The sequence below is a fragment of the Ptychodera flava genome, unplaced genomic scaffold, assembly GCF_041260155.1.
Source record: "Ptychodera flava strain L36383 unplaced genomic scaffold, AS_Pfla_20210202 Scaffold_28__1_contigs__length_4768798_pilon, whole genome shotgun sequence".
Taxonomy (NCBI): domain Eukaryota; kingdom Metazoa; phylum Hemichordata; class Enteropneusta; family Ptychoderidae; genus Ptychodera; species Ptychodera flava.
In genome coordinates, this window is record NW_027248350.1 from 3,869,936 (window position 1) to 3,887,501 (window position 17,566).

Genomic DNA, 17,566 nt, shown 5'->3' on the forward strand with positions numbered 1-17,566 from the left:
GAGTAGCATCTAATTCATATATGTGTTGTACTTTTGAAACAAATTTTTGGTAGGTCACTGCACTCAGTTTTTACAATATGGCAATTAGCCAGAATTCACAATTTGCCTACTCTCTCATGATCGTCATTTTGTGTGCTTTTCGGCAGGAGCAATTTACCAAGTCAAAGTTTGATTAACTCAAGTTGGCTTAGACTGATAAATCCAAAAAGTTCACTGATGCCTTTTAAATGAATCAATTTAAGAACTTGTCTTAGGAATATGACTTTACAAAGTGCTAATAACAGGTAGTGTTGAACACCTGCGAGCGGAACGCCGCAATACGTGATTTTTTCTGCATGCACATCCTTTACAAATATGCGGGCTTGAGATAGTTGGGGGGACTTGAAAAATTTTGATCATATAGAGGGGGCATTTGAAAATTTTTTAGGGTATTGAGGGGGATCTGAAAAAAAATAAGATTTCAATCGCGATTCCTCCAGCCCCCCCCCCCTTTTATCCTTATTTTGAACGCAGCCTAAGCTGGCCGCCTTCCTAGTCTTAAGACAATTCTGGACGCCCCGGCATGCCCAGCCTCTGTCACATATAATTCATACACTTAAAGTGATATTATCGAATGTTGCTAAGCAGAAAGGAAGCTAAACCCTTATGAAATACTAACTCAGGTCTAGTGATATTAATGTTTTATAATTGTGATTCATTGTTTTAATAATTTTGAAAACAATAACATTTTTTAAATTGTTTACTCAACTTTGCCTGTGCGCACTCAAGCTAATGTGTTCTCGATTCCAGGGGGTTCACGATGGAATTCTTCGGAAGCCTCTCGTTTACTTTGAATTCAGACTCAAAGGACAATGTTTACTGAAAGCAAACGACGTGTTAGCAGTGCATCAAGTGTTGTGGATATTTCGGCCTGATTACGAATTGTTGAGGATTCTCGGCAGACTGTGTGTAAGATTCAACATAAATCGGAAGGAGTGTGTCGGCATACCAGCGTACGTGTGACTCAAAACATTACAGTAGGCTAATCAAAGATGCAGTGACCCCGACATGATGATACCCTTCAACCAATCACAGTCCATGGCTAATGTCAACAACATAGTGGCTACGAATAACGGTTCTGTTAATTGACAAGTACAATTCAAGCAGTGGCAAAACAGAACTACCAGCCAACCCCCAAAACAAACAATGTGTGTGCAGAGTGACAACGACGCAATATACAGCTAGATATAAATATACCATAATTGTAGGATTAGCATGGGAATATTTTGCATGCTTCTGGGACAAGTACGACTCATTCGCAAAACCAGAGCTACTTTATGAAAACATGGCATCGTAAAATATTGATAAAATGTATCACTTTGACCTGAACCATGTAGCATATTTTTTCAGTTCCTGGTTATTATCTTTTTTTATGCCTCGGATGAGGCGACAAGGAAAGTCTGACTTTCTGGTACACAAACTTTAACGCCTGCACAACCACGGTTTCTATGGCAAAATTTGGTTCGAATAAAACTTGAGCAGTGCCACTCCAGTCAACCATGCAATCGATTATCTGCATATTTCGACTACTATTATTTATTACCTGTATGATATCCATGTAAACATGCCTCGTGCTTTACAACTTCAATCTCCATGGATACGGTCTAGGCTTTCATATACACAATTCAAAGTTTGCCACTGGGCAAGATGAACTCTTTATTGATAATACGTTACCGTTGTTCCGCCTTTATTATGAGGAATTTTGGGATAAGTAGTCAAAAATGTGTTAATTATGTCTCGGTTTCAAGCCGTGTTTATGCAAATGCCGTGTTTATGCAAATACCTGTGAGTTCGTGGTCACACCCCGCTTCCCTATACATGTTTCTGGTCGTACATTTAGCGTTTCTTGACTGTCCACCGACTGTTCCCCCTAAATTATTTTAATCACAAATAGACATATAGAAACAAAACAAGGTTGATGGAGCAGAGACACACATTATCTTGCCTGACTAACGAAGTGGGTTCTCCGTGTTCACAATGTAAGTTAATTTGTGATTGATTGATGCTGTCTGTGACAAAATTTGATTTTCGTTTTACACATGCTCTAAAGTTTTTCATCTGGATATGTATAATGTAGTTGTCGCTGCTGCTATTCTAGAGTGGTCAACCCTACCAAACGTGGTAGAAATCATGTCAGTATATTCAGAGTGTCTATACAAAGGAAGCGTCTTTATTACGAAGGAAACATTTTTGTCTAAATGCCAAGGTAAAAAACTACGTCGTCGGAAAATTATCAACGGATTGCAGTCATTATTACAAAACATAATGTGTATGAAGTATAAAGACGATGAAATATCCAGCCAGATGGACAAGATAAGTATCCCATAATTGTGGTTGGATTTGCATGGGAATATTTTTCACGCTCAATGGCCAGCATGACTGTTTCACAACCCCTGTACCAAATAAGAAAATATGACAACACATAAAATCGATAATAATACCATTTTAAACTGAACCGTGAGGAATATGTTTTCTGCTTGTTGGTTATTCCATTATCATGATTATGCTGATTTAAGAACGTCTCAAAATATTGATAAAATTATCAGCTTTTACCATGTAGAATGTTTTCAGTTTCTGCTTATTAATTTTTGTATCGCTCGGATGAGACGACGAGGGAAGTCTTGACCTTCTGGTACCAAAAAAACTTTAACCCCTTCACCCCATGGTTTGTCCCAATTCTGTTGTTTTCTATGACACAGTTGAATCTTCATACAGGGAAATGGGGCGACACAAAATGAAGCAGTGCACTCCAGTAAATCATGCAATCGATGTATCTGCGTATGCGTAATTCTATTATTTATTAACCATATGATACTAAGGCTGTAGATACGCCTGGTACGTCACAAATGTCATCTCCATGGATACAGTCTAGGCCAATCTGTTCTTCTTAATTTATTTTCATCTCACCTATTACAGCCGTAAGCCGTAGAAACGAGTTTGGTGGTGCAGAAACACACGTTATGCCCTAATAATGAAGTGAGTAGTTTGTGTTCAAATGCCAGTTGTTAAGGTTTGAATATGGCGTTGCGTGCGTGTACGTATTTCCATAATTTGGATGGGACCTTGTATGATTTTCTGTAAACATGGTATGACGCAGTGTATTTGTTTAAGGTTCAAGGTGAAAAGATACGACGTCAGAGATTGTTCAATAGCTACGGATTACGGTCCTGATGATAGACAAGTACTATTCAAGCAGAAGCAAAAAACAGAACAAAACATAATGAAAAAAATCATAATCAAACTGAAAGATAATTATTGTACATAGTGTGAAGACGTCGCAATTTACAGCTAGATGTAAGATACAAGTATCCCATGTTTGTAGGATTTGTATGGCAATATTTTGTTTGCTCATTGGACAACACAACTCTTTCGCAAAACCTGAAAATGACGATGCAAAATATTTATAAAATTTGTCAATTTGACCTGAAAGTTAAGAATATGTTTCCAGTTTGGTGGTTATTCTTTTTAGTATATGCCTCGGATGAGACGACAAGGTTAGGGCAATCTGACTTTATGGTACACAGGAAAATTATTGCTTTCACCACCATGGTTTTGCCCAATTCTGTTGGTTTTTTGCAACAAAGTTTGATCTCCATACAGTAAAATAAAATGACAGAATGAAAATGAAAGCAATGCACTCCAACGGATTATGCCATCGATCACCGTGCCAAATGTTCCGTACCTATCAAAATCCACTAGAATATAGTTCGGTGGATTTTTCACAGATCCGGCGTGCTGAAGCACAGTGCAAGTACAGTGCAAGTTATTCTAGTATTGTCTAGTATCAATATTAGAGTCCCCAAATCGCCGAAAAATATCCAGTAAATATCGGAGATTTCACAGATCCGGCGTGCCGAGGCACAAGGCAAATCATGCAAGTATCGTCTAGTATCGATATTAGAGTCCCCAAATCGCCGAAAAATATCGGGTAAATATCGGCGATTTCACTGACCCGGCGCGCTGAGACACAAGGCAAGTAATTCTAGTATCGTCTAGTATCGATATTAGAGTCCCCAAATCGCCGATAAATATCGGGTAAATATCGGAGATTTCACAGACCGGGCGTGCCATGGCACAAAGCAATTTATTCTGGTATCGTCTAGTATCAATATTAGAGTCCCCAAATCGCCGGTAAATATCGGCGATTTCATAGACCCGGCTTCCCATAGGACAAGCGCAGTTCATTCTAGTATCGTCTAGTATCGATATTAGTCCCGAAATCGTCGATATGTCAAACTTCGATACTAGATTGTAAATACCCGATATTTAAAAATTGTGCAAAGTCGCGCCATTTTGTTGGGTGACGGTGGTTATTCGGGTAAAATTCCATGGCCTGGGGTCCATGGGCGCAATGCAGCGTTATTGTTGTCCGTACTTTAGTGACAGTTGAAAGAACGCTAAATTATCAGGTTCAGCTAGCCAACGGAGCTGTTCATCGAAAAGGGGCAGGGAAATCCTTTTATTTTTTGAGGACAGTGGATTTTTTGAGGGCAGTGAAACAATATTTTAACTGGTGTGTGGCAGATTTTGTTTGTGGGCTGGGTAAAATAACATGATTGGCGTTGGGAACGGGTTATTAACGACTGGCGAGAGGAAATTGCTCGTAAACTTGTACAGGACAAGAACTTTTACGATATACGGCGGAAACGCAGTGATGTGTCTCGCGGTAGCTAAAGAGTACACCAACAACCGCTCGCACACTATCACAAATACAGGCCCAACGCAATAAAATTAAGGAGAACTGATGTACTGAATCTTTCATCTGTTTATAATACGAATAAACTTAATTATGAGGATTTAAAGTTTTTTTGCGGGACAGGGGATAATCAATTTGTTTGTCATCGGACACGAAAGCTTACCTTACGGAGGAGAAGCAGCATAAATATGTCGGGGACGTTAAATTGAATTTAGTAAGGGAGGGGAAGCAGGATTTTCTTTTTCTCTGTGAAGAGCTATTACCCTTTGAACTTTAAATTGGCCACTTAATATCTCCAGTCCTATTTAATATATTCTGTCATGGAAAAAAACTTTTTTTAAAAGTGAACTGCTTGTTGGCTGCCCCTGAATAATGTTTTTTATATAACATTATTACCTATGAAGGAAACGAAGATCAGAACTTATCAACATGATAATAAAACTCATCAGAATTACGTCGGATCGATATTCACTCCGACTATTTTTGGGTATTGGTTGAACAGAGATTTTTGATCATATACAACCAATGACATCACCGAATAATCATTTCAATCCAGAAAATCGACTTTATCCAGACTTTTTAGGCATAGCTGCTTGTCCCTTCAGCTGCTCTGGTCTACACTTTTTCTTGTAAAATCTCTGTCCAGACCAATTCTACAAGTGTTGCAAAGGCAACTTGATTTTGGTATACCGTGTTTACTATCAGCCCGTGTTTTAAAATCTACTGATTTGGATATTATGTGATACCATCTTGGTGTGTCAGCTACACCACATTTCTGACAGGGCCCACAGGTAGTTCTGTCTGGATGGGTTTGTTTGCTCAATGGTTACACTCCACCATGACCACTAATGTGGACGTGAACATGAACCATCTTTGAAAATGCTATCTCACGGTATAAGGGTCTGCCTTGATAAAATAGCTTAAAGGTATCTATTGGAAGCTCAGCATGTCATATATCTTTTTCTGTAATTCTTGGCTGCAGTTTGTATTTGTCACCAAGTTATATTCATGGCAGTCAAAGTGGACAGTAACACTGATGCCTCTGGACAAAATGACACGTCTTTGTTTTTGCTATGTCAGATACTTGTTCATTCTGTCAAGCTTATTTGCAAGTCAGATAATAGTAATTTTTTTGACGCTCCATCAAGTTTTTCCCCAACAACAACAACAAGACATGTTTGACAATAACTTTTTTCCAAACTGTGATTTTCTTTGTCTTGTGATGTTTTATGCACATCAAATGTGACAGTGACTGGATAAGATGTTGGGGAATGTTAGGTACAAAAGACTCCTTTTGCTTACTTTGCACTTGCTTGACAAATAATTTATATCTGTCTTTGGCAAGACAAGCAAAATATCTGACATGTCTTTTGTAGGGCTGACAGTGTTGGGATAGACTTGGAGCATTGACTTTTTTCAGTCTGTTCTTTACTATTGTACTTATCTGTTGTTTGACAAGCAGTATGGGCAGACTTTCGTCAGACTGAAAAGCTGCTTTGCACAGTTTGTCAACAGCAAGCAATTGTTGTTTACTGGCACTGTTTAGTAATTGGGTACTGAAAACCCTTTTAAGCCAATGCTTTCGATTTGTGTGCTATTCTAGAGTGGTCAACCCTACCAAACGTGGTAGAGATCATGTCGGTATATTCAGAGTGTCGATACAAAGGAAGCGTCTTTATTACGAAGAAAACCTTTTTGTCTACATGCAAAAGGTAAAAAACTACGTCGTCGGAAAATTATCAACGGATTGCAATCATTATTACAAAACATGATGTGTAAGCAGTGTGAAGACGATGAAATATCCAGCCAGATGGACAAGATAAGTATCCCATAATTGTTGGCTTTGCATGAGAATATTGTTCACGCTCATTTGCCTGCACTACTTTTTCACAACCCCTGTGTCAAATAAGAAAATATGACAACACATAAAATCGATAACAATACCATTTTAAATTGGGCCGTGAGGAATATGTTTTCTGATTGTTGGTTATTCCATTATGCTGATTTAAGAACGTCTCAAAATATTGATAAAATTATCAGCTTTTACCATGTAGAATGTTTTCAGTTTCTGCTTATTAATTTTTGTATCGCTCGGATGAGACGACAAGGGCAGTCTTGACTTTCTGGTACAAATAAACTTTAACCCGTTCACCCCCATGGTTTGTCCTAATTCTTTTGTTTTCTATGACAAAGTTGAATCTCCATACAGGAAAATGGGGAGACACATAAAATGAAGCAGTGCACTCCAGTGAATCATGCAATCGATGTATCTGCGTATGCGTAAGTCTATTATTTGTTAACCATATGATACTGAGGCTGTAGATATGCCTGGTACTTCACAAATTTCATCTCCATGGATACGGTCTAGGCCAGTCCGTTCTTCTTAATTTATTGTCATCTCACCTATTAAAGCCGTAGAAACGAGGTTGGTAGTGCAGAAACACACGTTATGCCCTACTAATGAAGTGAGTAGTTTGTGTTCAAATGCCAGTTGTTAAGGTTTGAGTATATATGGCGTTGCGTGCGTGTATGTATTTCCATAATTTGGATGGAAGCTTTATGATTTTCTGTAAACATGGTATGATGCAGTGTGTTTGTTTAAATGTCAAAGGTCAAAAGATACAACGTCAGAGATTGTTCAATAGCTACGGATTACGGTCTTGTTGATAGACAAGTACTATTCAAGCAGAAGCAAAAAAACAAACAAACAAACAGAACAAAACATAATGAAAAAAATCATAATCAAACTGAAAGATAATTATTGTACATAGTGTGAAGACGTCGCAATTTACAGCTAGATGTAAGATACAAGTATCCCATGTTTGTAGGATTTGTATGGCAATATTTTGTTTGCTCATTGGACAACACAACTCTTTCGCAAAACCTGAAAATGACGATGCAAAATATTTATAAAATTTGTCAATTTGACCTGAAAGTATAGAATATATTTCCAGTTTGGTGGTTATTCTCTTTAGTATATGCCTCGGATGAGATGACAAGGTTAGGGCAATCTGACTTTATTGTTCACAGGAAAATTATTGCTTTAACCGCCATGGTTTTGCCCAATTCTGTTGGGTTTTTGCAACAAAGTTTGATCTCCATACAGTAAAATAAAATGACAGAATGAAAATGAAAGCAATGCACTCCAATGGATTATGCAATCGATCACTGTGCCAAATGTTCCGTATCTATCAAAATCCACTAGAATATAGTTCGGTGGATTCTACCACTATACAGCGCAGAATCCATAAGGGAATCCATTGCTATCCAGTTTAGAGAATATAGTGGTAGAATACACAATGGATACTATAAGTACAGTATCCAGTTAAACGCTCCAAGAAGTGATTTTGGGAATACATCTTGATTCCCTAACCATGATGCATTGCAGATCTGCTAGGTTGTAAGAAGTGCAGGTATAGAAAATACACCTCTATATCCATTATGGATACTGTTGAATTCTATTACAATGATTAATGCACTGCATATAAAAATATGTTAGCGGGTCCCCGAACTTGATAAAATGAGATAGGATATTGTCAAAGTTTGGAACTGCGACAATCAGAGCTTGAAAACGAGCATACAGTTATTATATTATAACTACGAGCGTGCACTCTGACAACAATGCAATAAATGCTACTGACTAGGTAACTCCTCATGACATCGGTCCCACTAAATACTCCCTGTACATACGCGGGGACTACGGGAAGCTGCCCGGTGCAGAAGTTGGCCCAACTGCAAGTATTTCAGCCCAAATCTACTCGATCCAACTGAAGTCAAGCACCACTGGAAAAAATTGTAATATGTTTCATAAGGTAAAACAAACAGTTGTTTGTTATCAAAACGTGGGAGAAAGTGCCAGATCAAGATAAAACTGAGTTGTCAAAGTGTAGGTCAGGCCCAGATCATTCAGCTATATCATGGCCTTGGTGTAATCGGCCTAATAGCTTCCTCTAACGTCCGGGAGAATTTCTGAAAATCGCCGTTTTTGAAACTTTCCTTTGACATCAAAACAGTGCGATCGATATCCGCCCGACCATCGCGACGTCAGCACTACAAGTGAAAAACAAATGATGGTAAGAGAACTTTTTTCAAAATGCAGAAAAGCCACCGACATGAAAAATTATGCAACAAATGTAGATCGTGTGAAACGGGTACGCTTTTCCCGCAGAGGAAGTCCTTCAAATGTTTCAAATCTAGCGACCAGATGGTTAATACATGAGATGAGCCAAACGGTGTTTTTTGTACAAAACGTGTCAATGAAAGGCTATCAGTCGAATCTGTTATCAGACATCGCCGTCTCAGCTGACCATTGCGTCAGGAAACTCTCGAAACAATCATGAAAAAATATTTCAGCTGACAAACATTGATGCGAAGTCAGTTCAATTCAGTACAAAAGTGAAATAAAAGGTCACAGGGCCGCATTTCGTGGCCCATATATTCCCCGGAGAAATAACCCATTTTAGAGGTTGTCGGACAAGTGTGTCGAGGTATCGAGAGAACGGACAAGCTTGTCGAAGAGAACGCCGCGTCGGACATCAGAGGTATCGAAGATAACATCGGACAAGTGTGTCACGGGTGTCGATCGAATAGATGGCTTTCGATTCTACTGGTCGACTCAGAAGGAAAAAAAATCACAGAAAAATTAGTCAGAGGAAAGCATGAACGAAATTAAGAAAATCAGTGTATGTCTCATTGTACTTGTCCGCGTAAGCTTATTTTTAACCACAGGCTTTGTTTCTGTACATGGTTTTACTGTCGGACAAAAACACCGCAATGCTACGCTAAATTATAGAATTGCTTTCCTTCCCAGAGAACTTTTTCATATTTTGATACGCAGATCGATTGGGTAATAGTTTTATGTTAGGTATTCCATGGAGGTAGTAGGGTATTCTTAGAAATCGGCAGTCCTTTGTTGGATATAATGATTGGCAACTGCACCCTTCGTTCATTTGCATCTAAATGAAGCCGACAGGGCTTGGGATTTGCAAATATGCATGTGAAATGAGATTTCAACCAGTCGTTTTCAGGGGTTAAAGCGATGTTGTAATTAATGGTACATTGTGTATGGTGCGAGTACTGTCAAAGATGAGAAACGATAAAGTTGTTGACATTTTGGGCTTTCTCCAAAACAGTCGGTTTTCACTAGAAAAACAGCCTGTAATTTTAGGGGCGGTGAAGATCGCCCTGGCCCCCTGCTTCAAGCCATCGTTCACTTAGCACTGTTGATTGCTACAATTTAGCTCGCACCGAAAACTGACGCATCTGAGTCAGCAATACAGTATTTGCATCAAAGCACGTGTTTGCATGAATTTTCGGTCCCATATCACGCGCCAGTAGCATATTTTAAGGTCTTGTTGTCGGAAAAGGGTCAACAAAACGTAGCTAGACTTCTGTAAGGCGACACACCATCCCGCAACGTGGGAGAAACTAGATTCTAACGCCTCCCCCTTGATGATAAACAAATAAATAAACAATATCTGATTGGTGAGACAAGTGACGTTACATGACCGCAAAATCTTCTCAGTAGTCAAAGATTAATTCTCAGAAGCAGTTGTCACAAGTCTCCAACAGTCCCATCCCACGGGTGAGCTTGTCAATATCTGCTCAAAAGTGTTAAAACCTCAGTTGTCTGCCTCGAAATCCAAAGTTACGCAATTGTGTGATTTGAAATTAAGCAAATTTAACAATTTACATTTCATGGACGATATAAAACCTATCGATGTTTGAATATTGATTTATCCCCTTTTAGTTGTATACCAATGGTGAGGGGATTATATGGGCTTTCTAAGAATGTATTTTTTATAGTACTTTGTTGTTTTTGTATCCTACTAGAGGTAAATATGTTACCCCTAACCCATTCCTATTTTATTACTGAGGTCGTGACAGCCCTTCACAAACAAGTCGTTACACTCTTACACAACATCAGTAAAATGGAAAATAAGCAGATAATGACAGCTGAGAATACTAGCTAACAGAAAATCATAGTGGGTAAAATGCCTTAGGATGATTTCGATATACCTGGCCAACGGACTAACTGTTTTGTGCATATTGTTCAAAAATCACTTAAAATTGACACAAACTGAAAGGCTTAAGCTTTGTAACTTTCAAATATGCGACTTTTCCCGCTAAAACTATACATGCTTGAAAAGGCCTATTTCAGAGCTTTCAAACAGTATAACATTTATATGGTTTTATTATTCATGGTTCAAGGCAGAACGGGACACATTACCCCTACCCCTTATATTATAATTTTGTTTAAAAACATCACTTAAAATTGACACAAACTGAAAGGCATAAGCTTTGTTACTTTAAAATATGCGATTTTCCCCAATAAAACAATACATGTTTGAAGAGATCCTTTACAGAGCTTTCAAACAGTATAACATTTATATGGTTTCATAATTCATGGTTCGAGGTAGAAAGGGAAACATTACCCTACCCCATATGCTGTAATTTCGTTCTTAAAAATCTCATAAAATCGACACAAACTGAAAGGTTTATGCTTTGTAACTTTTTAATAAGTAATTTTTCCCATAAATCTATATATTTTTAGAAAGGTCTGATACAGCACTTTCAAATGTAACATTTTTATGGTTTCATCATTCATGATTCGAAACAGAAAGGGAAACATTACCCCTACCCCTTATGTTACACACGGATATATTGCATACCGCGTAATAAGAAAAACAAGCTCATGCACCCACTAAATCTCAAGACACATACTTTTAATAATGGTTTTCTTGTTTATTGCACTGAGTTCTTCCAAAAAATATATAAATACCTCATTAAAAAGTCTTTGGAGGAACGGGAACTTAATTATTTGGTGTGAAATTTAGCACATTTTACGATTTACGGTCAATGGCCGATATAAAGTCTAATCGACGTTCGAATATTAATTTATCCCTATAAATATATATATCAGTGAAAAGGGCCATCATCTTGGCTTTCTAAAAATGTAACGTTTATAGTATTTTATTGTTTCTGTTTCCGTCGAGCGGTAAATACGTGACCCCTACCCCATTGTTGAAATCCTAGATGGCGGCCAAGATGGCGGCAAATGAACCCCGTGGGACTTTATTTGATTTTGGGAACATCAAAATTCATTAAATATAGACCCTAAGGATTACAAAAATGTAGGTTAAGAAAATACATCCATGGGTGCATGGGAACCCTACCTTCCGACTAGACTACTAAGTGGGTATATTCAAAGGCACTCATCCTTTTCTGAGATTGTAGTTAGGTTTGAAGTTTGAATAGTTATACGCCCAGACTGCCCAGACAGAGACAGACTATCATCGACATTGAGACACTAGATACGCTGAGCAAGCCAAAAATTGACTATACAATGTTTGCGTGTCTCAAAAAGTTGTTTTGTACGAATAATACAAAAGTAGGGGCAGTTTATGACTGGAACACGCCCACGAAAAACGAAATGTGTTCGATCTCAAACCCTGAACAAAAGTTTGTAAACGCGAAAATTAACAATTTCCCTAAACACTGCAACTAATTACAGGGACAGCAAATGAGCCCATTTTAAGAAATTGCAAGCAAGAAATTTTCAGTGTTTAAAGGTATATATATGACATTTCAAAAGGTTTTAGGGAAAATACAATTATGAAGGGGAAAGGAAAATTTCCCCTACTGCTACCAAAACTCCCAAGTGCCACTCTCCTCACTTTGAGATCCCAAGTGCCCAGCGCTTTTCCGTTACGAAAGTATGTGATATTGTCCAACTAAAGTGTGATATCTTTCAGCTTAAGTAGTATTTCTTTTGAATTTGGACCGAAAATCTAATAAACTTTGACTGGAGACGTATTTTAATGAATTCAGTTTTAGCTAACTCACCAAGTTGATGAAGTGTTGTTTCTCTTAGACGTACCAGCATCCAACGATGATTGCAAGTTGTCCTTTTTCAAGTTGCCCACTGTAAAAATAGGACGCTGGGGATGACGTCACGAAATTGACAAAGATATGATATAATTAAAGAATATACATTGTGTGCTTTTTCTAGCGTTTTATTGGAGTCTTGACAAAAACTACAAAAACATAATTAACTTAATAAAAGTCAAAAACGCTTTAAATTCACTCATTATATTAACAGAAAAAAAGTAAATACATATCAGCTTTTCATCGCGTCTACTTTACAAGTCTCAAGAAACTTCACCATTTCGTTATATGAGAATTAAGCTTGCTCTCTCTCTGTTTGCGATATTATATTCGATTCTCTGTATAAACGGCACAAATGTTTTGTATGCAATAAAATCTACATTATCTGTATTACATCGACAAATATAGAAAATCTCTTACCGAGAAGAATAAGGAAGTAAACAAGACACGAAAGTGCTTGGTGCTCAAGATTCAGAAATCCTAGATAATTTTAATATCACATCTAAGTTTCCTCCACATTATCCAAAAGTGATGTTATCATATTTATTATAATGTTTATAGAAAACAACGTATGTGTTTTGCACTGTCTGCAGTGGGATATATTGCCAACAACTATAACACTTAGGAGAATAGGACAGTTTGTCAAAAAAGGTTAAAAAACTACTATCATGCACTCTTTTTGGTGCAGAATTAGATTACTCACCCATTTTTACCAATTTACTGCTTTACGGAATTCACTAAACCTATTTCATTATCTCTACAGCTACTTTGGCATATTTTCAAAATGCAGATATTATCAAAGACGACTTGAATTGACACTTTGTCACTTGTTCGCATTTTATTCAATTACTGGTCTCTTCATTACATTTTTTGAACTTGCCAATATTGAGCCTTTACTGTGCTGCATATACTGATGAAATGACCATCGAAAACACTTTGTTTCTCGTCATATTCCGCCATTAATATTAATCAGCAAAATCCCCCAAAGTATGAATATTTCGAATATCTCTTGTTTTTGACAAATCAGATATGGATAAACTCAGTAACTCTGATATTTTAACACAAATACACAAATTTTGCAACGGGTCCGTGAAGATTTCAGACTTATTCATTAAATTTGCATTTTTACACATGGAGATAACTGCATATTGGTAGTTTTGCCAAAATCGTCCGTGAAAATGGTATCTGTACAGCCTTTGTAATGTCATTGAAGGAGAAATATGCAGCTTAAAAAGTGGAAGGAATCTGCGGCAACTATATAGTAGCTTTAAAAGGCCATATTTATGGATCTGAGCCTGTGAATTTCATTAGCCTACAATAGCCATGACTCTATAAGTTACAAAGAACCAAACGGCCATGACCACGTATATTATAGAGGACCACAATGGCCATGGCCCTTAAAATTATCATGGGGCAGTTGACAAGTCCATCCCCAGGGGTGAGGGCGGAGGAGAGGGGCGTCTTGGTCCATGCAGTTTTCTATTAGTTATCTTATTTCAATATGGTTGACTATGATGATATGTGTTGGCAATGAAGATATGTACAACTAACCTTTTGGTGTCTTGGTGTTATGTTATAGCCCTGGTCTTGCAAAAATTCTTTTTCTTCTTTACTTTGTCATAGACCATAGTTTTCTATACGGCTATGCATAGTGTCATTTATTTGTCCTGTGATAATTGTATGCAGTTTTATTATGAGTTTGGTCGCCTAAATAAGACGACTAAGCAAGCAAGTGTAAGCTACTTATCTGTGGACGCTATCGGCAGATTATCACACGATTAAGTATCACAAAGTCAACAACGAATGAACCAGCAAGGGAAACCCTCGCTGGTTAGTTCATTGTTGATAAGCAAACAAATAAATAAACAATCTTTTTAAACAAAATAACGGAATCTGTCAGATTGAAATGGTAGAAATCTTTTAGTCGTACAAATTTGTCGAAAGTGTATCCTATAGCTGAAAGTTGCAATATTACAAATTACCCTTAAAACACGTGAATTGCCGCAAAACAGAAGAGTAGCTTAGCTTAAATTTGCTGAATAAACAAATGTTACTACAATATCCTATTCTCCCAATTTACTTCCAATCGTGTTACTAATGAACAAACCTTATCATACATTGTACCTGGATACCCACAAGAATATTAAACATGCAAGTGAACGACAAAATTTTCAAAGTAGAAGATAAATAGCAAGGGTAACTATGAAAGGAAATTGATATGGGTTGTGTTCTGAAGGCCGAAACAACATCGAATGTCTACAGAAAATGACAACTAGGAAACACTGATACACAAAATATAGTGTTTAAAAAGTTAATGTCCTTGTTCAATCAATTTTAGAGTCTTACCGTTCAATTCGTACTATACCGCTTCTATCAGTCCCTTTTTTGTGAATAATACTGCTATTTTGATGAAAATAACTATCGACCCTGATTTTAGTCAATCAAAGAACAAAGTCATCAACAACTTGACAATAATACTTCAAATTTATTTCGCACGCGTGTACTGTACTGATCTACGGAGACACCTTAAAGGCGAATTTCAAGAATTTTCAACACAAACACAAGAGGAATTTAATGTATTAAAAACAACAAGGCATCTTGTCCGACTCATTTAAATTCATATCATGCCTGCGAGTCGTTTACACGACATTGAACTAGCATTAAACATCCCGCCATCTTTGATACATTAGAAGATTTTCTACAATCTCCAATCAGGACTGATAATACGCCGTTTCTACTCCAGTTCGAGTTTCGTTTATATTGTAGAGCTGTTGACATAAGGCGCTGGCAAAAACAGTCGGATACCTGTAAAATCGCTGATAACTTTTTCTTCAATTTCATAATACCATAATGCTTCACGCCGGAACTAGAAGGCCGGTATTTCATCCCTTGGTTTGTTGTAATCAACATCATCATCAAGAGTCAACAGTGTCTGGGGAAAAATTACAGTCATCGTGTTTATAAGGATGATGATATCTTTCATTGAGATTAATGGGCCTACGGATGACAGGTAGAATTAGGACTGATAGGAAACAAGTTAGTCTGGTAGGACAGTAGCACTGTCAGAAGAATAACTATTATTTTCAGAAAGACTTGTCCTTGGGCGGCTAAATAGGTAGCTAATTAAGCAGTCAGCCCAGCCGTTGATGTCTGTCTATCTGCATGAATGCATGCATGCATGAATGTGTGTGTGTGTGTGTGTGTGTGTGTGTGTGTGTATGTATGTATGTATGTATGTATGTATGTATGTATGTATGTATGTATGTATGTATGTATGTATGTATGTATGTATATGTATGTATGTATGTGTGTGTGCTTGTGTGTGTGTGTGTGTGTGTGTATGTATGTATGTATGTAGGCCTATATATACATACATGTACTTCAGTACAGTATGCAAGCAGGCAGGTAGATAGTAGGTAGGTTTAATTACTGTCTATGCTTTTGATCTTAGCTTTGTTCTATATAACTAACTTTCTTGATAGCAAATTCTCTCGCAAAGACGTAGAATACGTTTCCGCGTATGGCAAGAGAAACTTGGAAAAGCATGGAAAATGCAATAACTATGCCTTGAATTATGACACGATCTGTAATTACCACAGTGGAGGTCATTTTTTATGATCAAATCAAGAAGATTGTCTGCAATATTTCGTAGTATAACCTTACCATGAATGTGAAAAACAGGCCACAAGCTGACAAGAAGTGCCATACATCGTGATCATCGTAGAAATCAAACAGAAGACAGTCACGATTTCCTTCACGTGATTCTGCTGGGGTTTTCTGCAGAAATAGAAAATGTATAATATATGTGTAAAGATTACGCTGCGGAAGCGAATACACGAAAATAAGTGAAGAAAAAGCACAATCATGAAGCTTAAAATATGCATAATTGATGCATCTGGCATCTACATATACGCCCCTGGGACAGATACCCGGCCTTAAAATCATAATTCTTTTCTAGTCTACCGCCTGCGGGAGTTCATATTGAAAGTCTTTGAGTAAGTAATTTAATATTTCCCTCTTGGTTTTGTGTAATTAAAGAATTTAATTTTTCCCCATGGAGTTAACACACGGATGGCAGCCATTTTGAATTCCAAATATCGCTAAATACAAGGTAATGTACTTCTTTAGTACAAAATTTGAAATGACTTTTATTCTCATGTCAAGAGAACGAAAGCTTCGTTAAGGAAAGTTTGAACAACAATTTACGCCTTTCAAGTTCGAGGCGCAAACGACGACAAACTGCTTGGGCCATAGTTATACACTTTGAACTCAGTACACGTGTATGTAAGTTGCTGGGGTTTTCTGCAGAAATAGAAAAAAGTGTAAAGATAACGTTGCGGAAGCGAATACATGATAATAAGCAGAACCATGTGAATACAAAGCAAAGCCATGTTGCACAAAATTGTCATATGTAGCTGGCGTCATTTAAGCCACTTGAGCCATAGTTATACACTACATGTAAGTTATACTCACCTCCCACTGGGCTAAGCCCTGAACGAAGAAGTACAACGCTGGCACCCAGACGACGTTCAACACGAGAAACACGATAGTTCTTGGTGACTTTGGAAGAATTCTTTCACCCCATAGATACTGAAATATAACCCAAATTAGTGTATTTTCATTCAGAAGGACAATGGCTTGGCAATGAGTGCTATCGCGGAATTTAACTACATGTGTGGTGCTTTGCTCTCTCGTGTGCAAATATTCATTTTGTGCACAGTACTTGTTGCAACTCGAAAAATGAATTTATTGCCATTACAAATGTCGACTAGTATTAAAATAGGCAGGAATGTCACTTACCTTCATGGTAATGTAGAATCCTATGTACCACGCGGAATTGGCCATAAAGACGTACAACAGATGCGACGCAAAATTATTGGGTTGTACGATTGCGCCGTACAAGGCACTGAAACAAAGAAGATTTAAGAGACAGGTGTGTACGAT

General features: G+C 37.6%; 2 protein-coding genes across 2 annotated transcripts in view; both read right to left on the minus strand.

Moving 5' to 3' along the window:
* Positions 1 to 13,884: 13,884 nt before the first annotated feature.
* The window catches only part of LOC139127021 (SID1 transmembrane family member 1-like), a 30,546-nt gene continuing 26,864 nt past the window's right edge, over positions 13,885 to 17,566 (minus strand). Inside the window, exons 21-24 of the mRNA XM_070692950.1 lie at positions 17,423 to 17,528; positions 17,096 to 17,212; positions 16,286 to 16,399; positions 13,885 to 15,554 (exon numbers count right to left, since the gene is read on the minus strand). The gene's annotated coding sequence lies outside the window, so the exon portion shown is untranslated. The remainder of the gene's footprint in view (positions 15,555 to 16,285; positions 16,400 to 17,095; positions 17,213 to 17,422; positions 17,529 to 17,566) is intronic.
* LOC139126973 (SID1 transmembrane family member 1-like) lies at positions 15,489 to 17,428 on the minus strand. Its single transcript, XM_070692890.1, has 4 exons — positions 17,423 to 17,428; positions 17,096 to 17,212; positions 16,286 to 16,399; positions 15,489 to 15,554 (listed from the first exon to the last, which is right to left on the minus strand). Exons 1-4 carry the CDS (start codon positions 17,426 to 17,428, stop codon positions 15,489 to 15,491), a joined length of 303 nt encoding a protein of 100 aa, XP_070548991.1.

Excerpts from the sequence above, each read along its gene's own strand:
- LOC139126973 (XM_070692890.1), bottom strand. Across the intron at positions 16,400-17,095 it reads AGGGCTTAGCCCAGTGGGAG|AAAACCCCAGCAGAATCACG; the intron begins GTGAGTATAACT and ends CTATTTCTGCAG. Across the intron at positions 15,555-16,285 it reads GCCTGTTTTTCACATTCATG|ACACTGTTGACTCTTGATGA; the intron begins GTAAGGTTATAC and ends ATTTTTCCCCAG.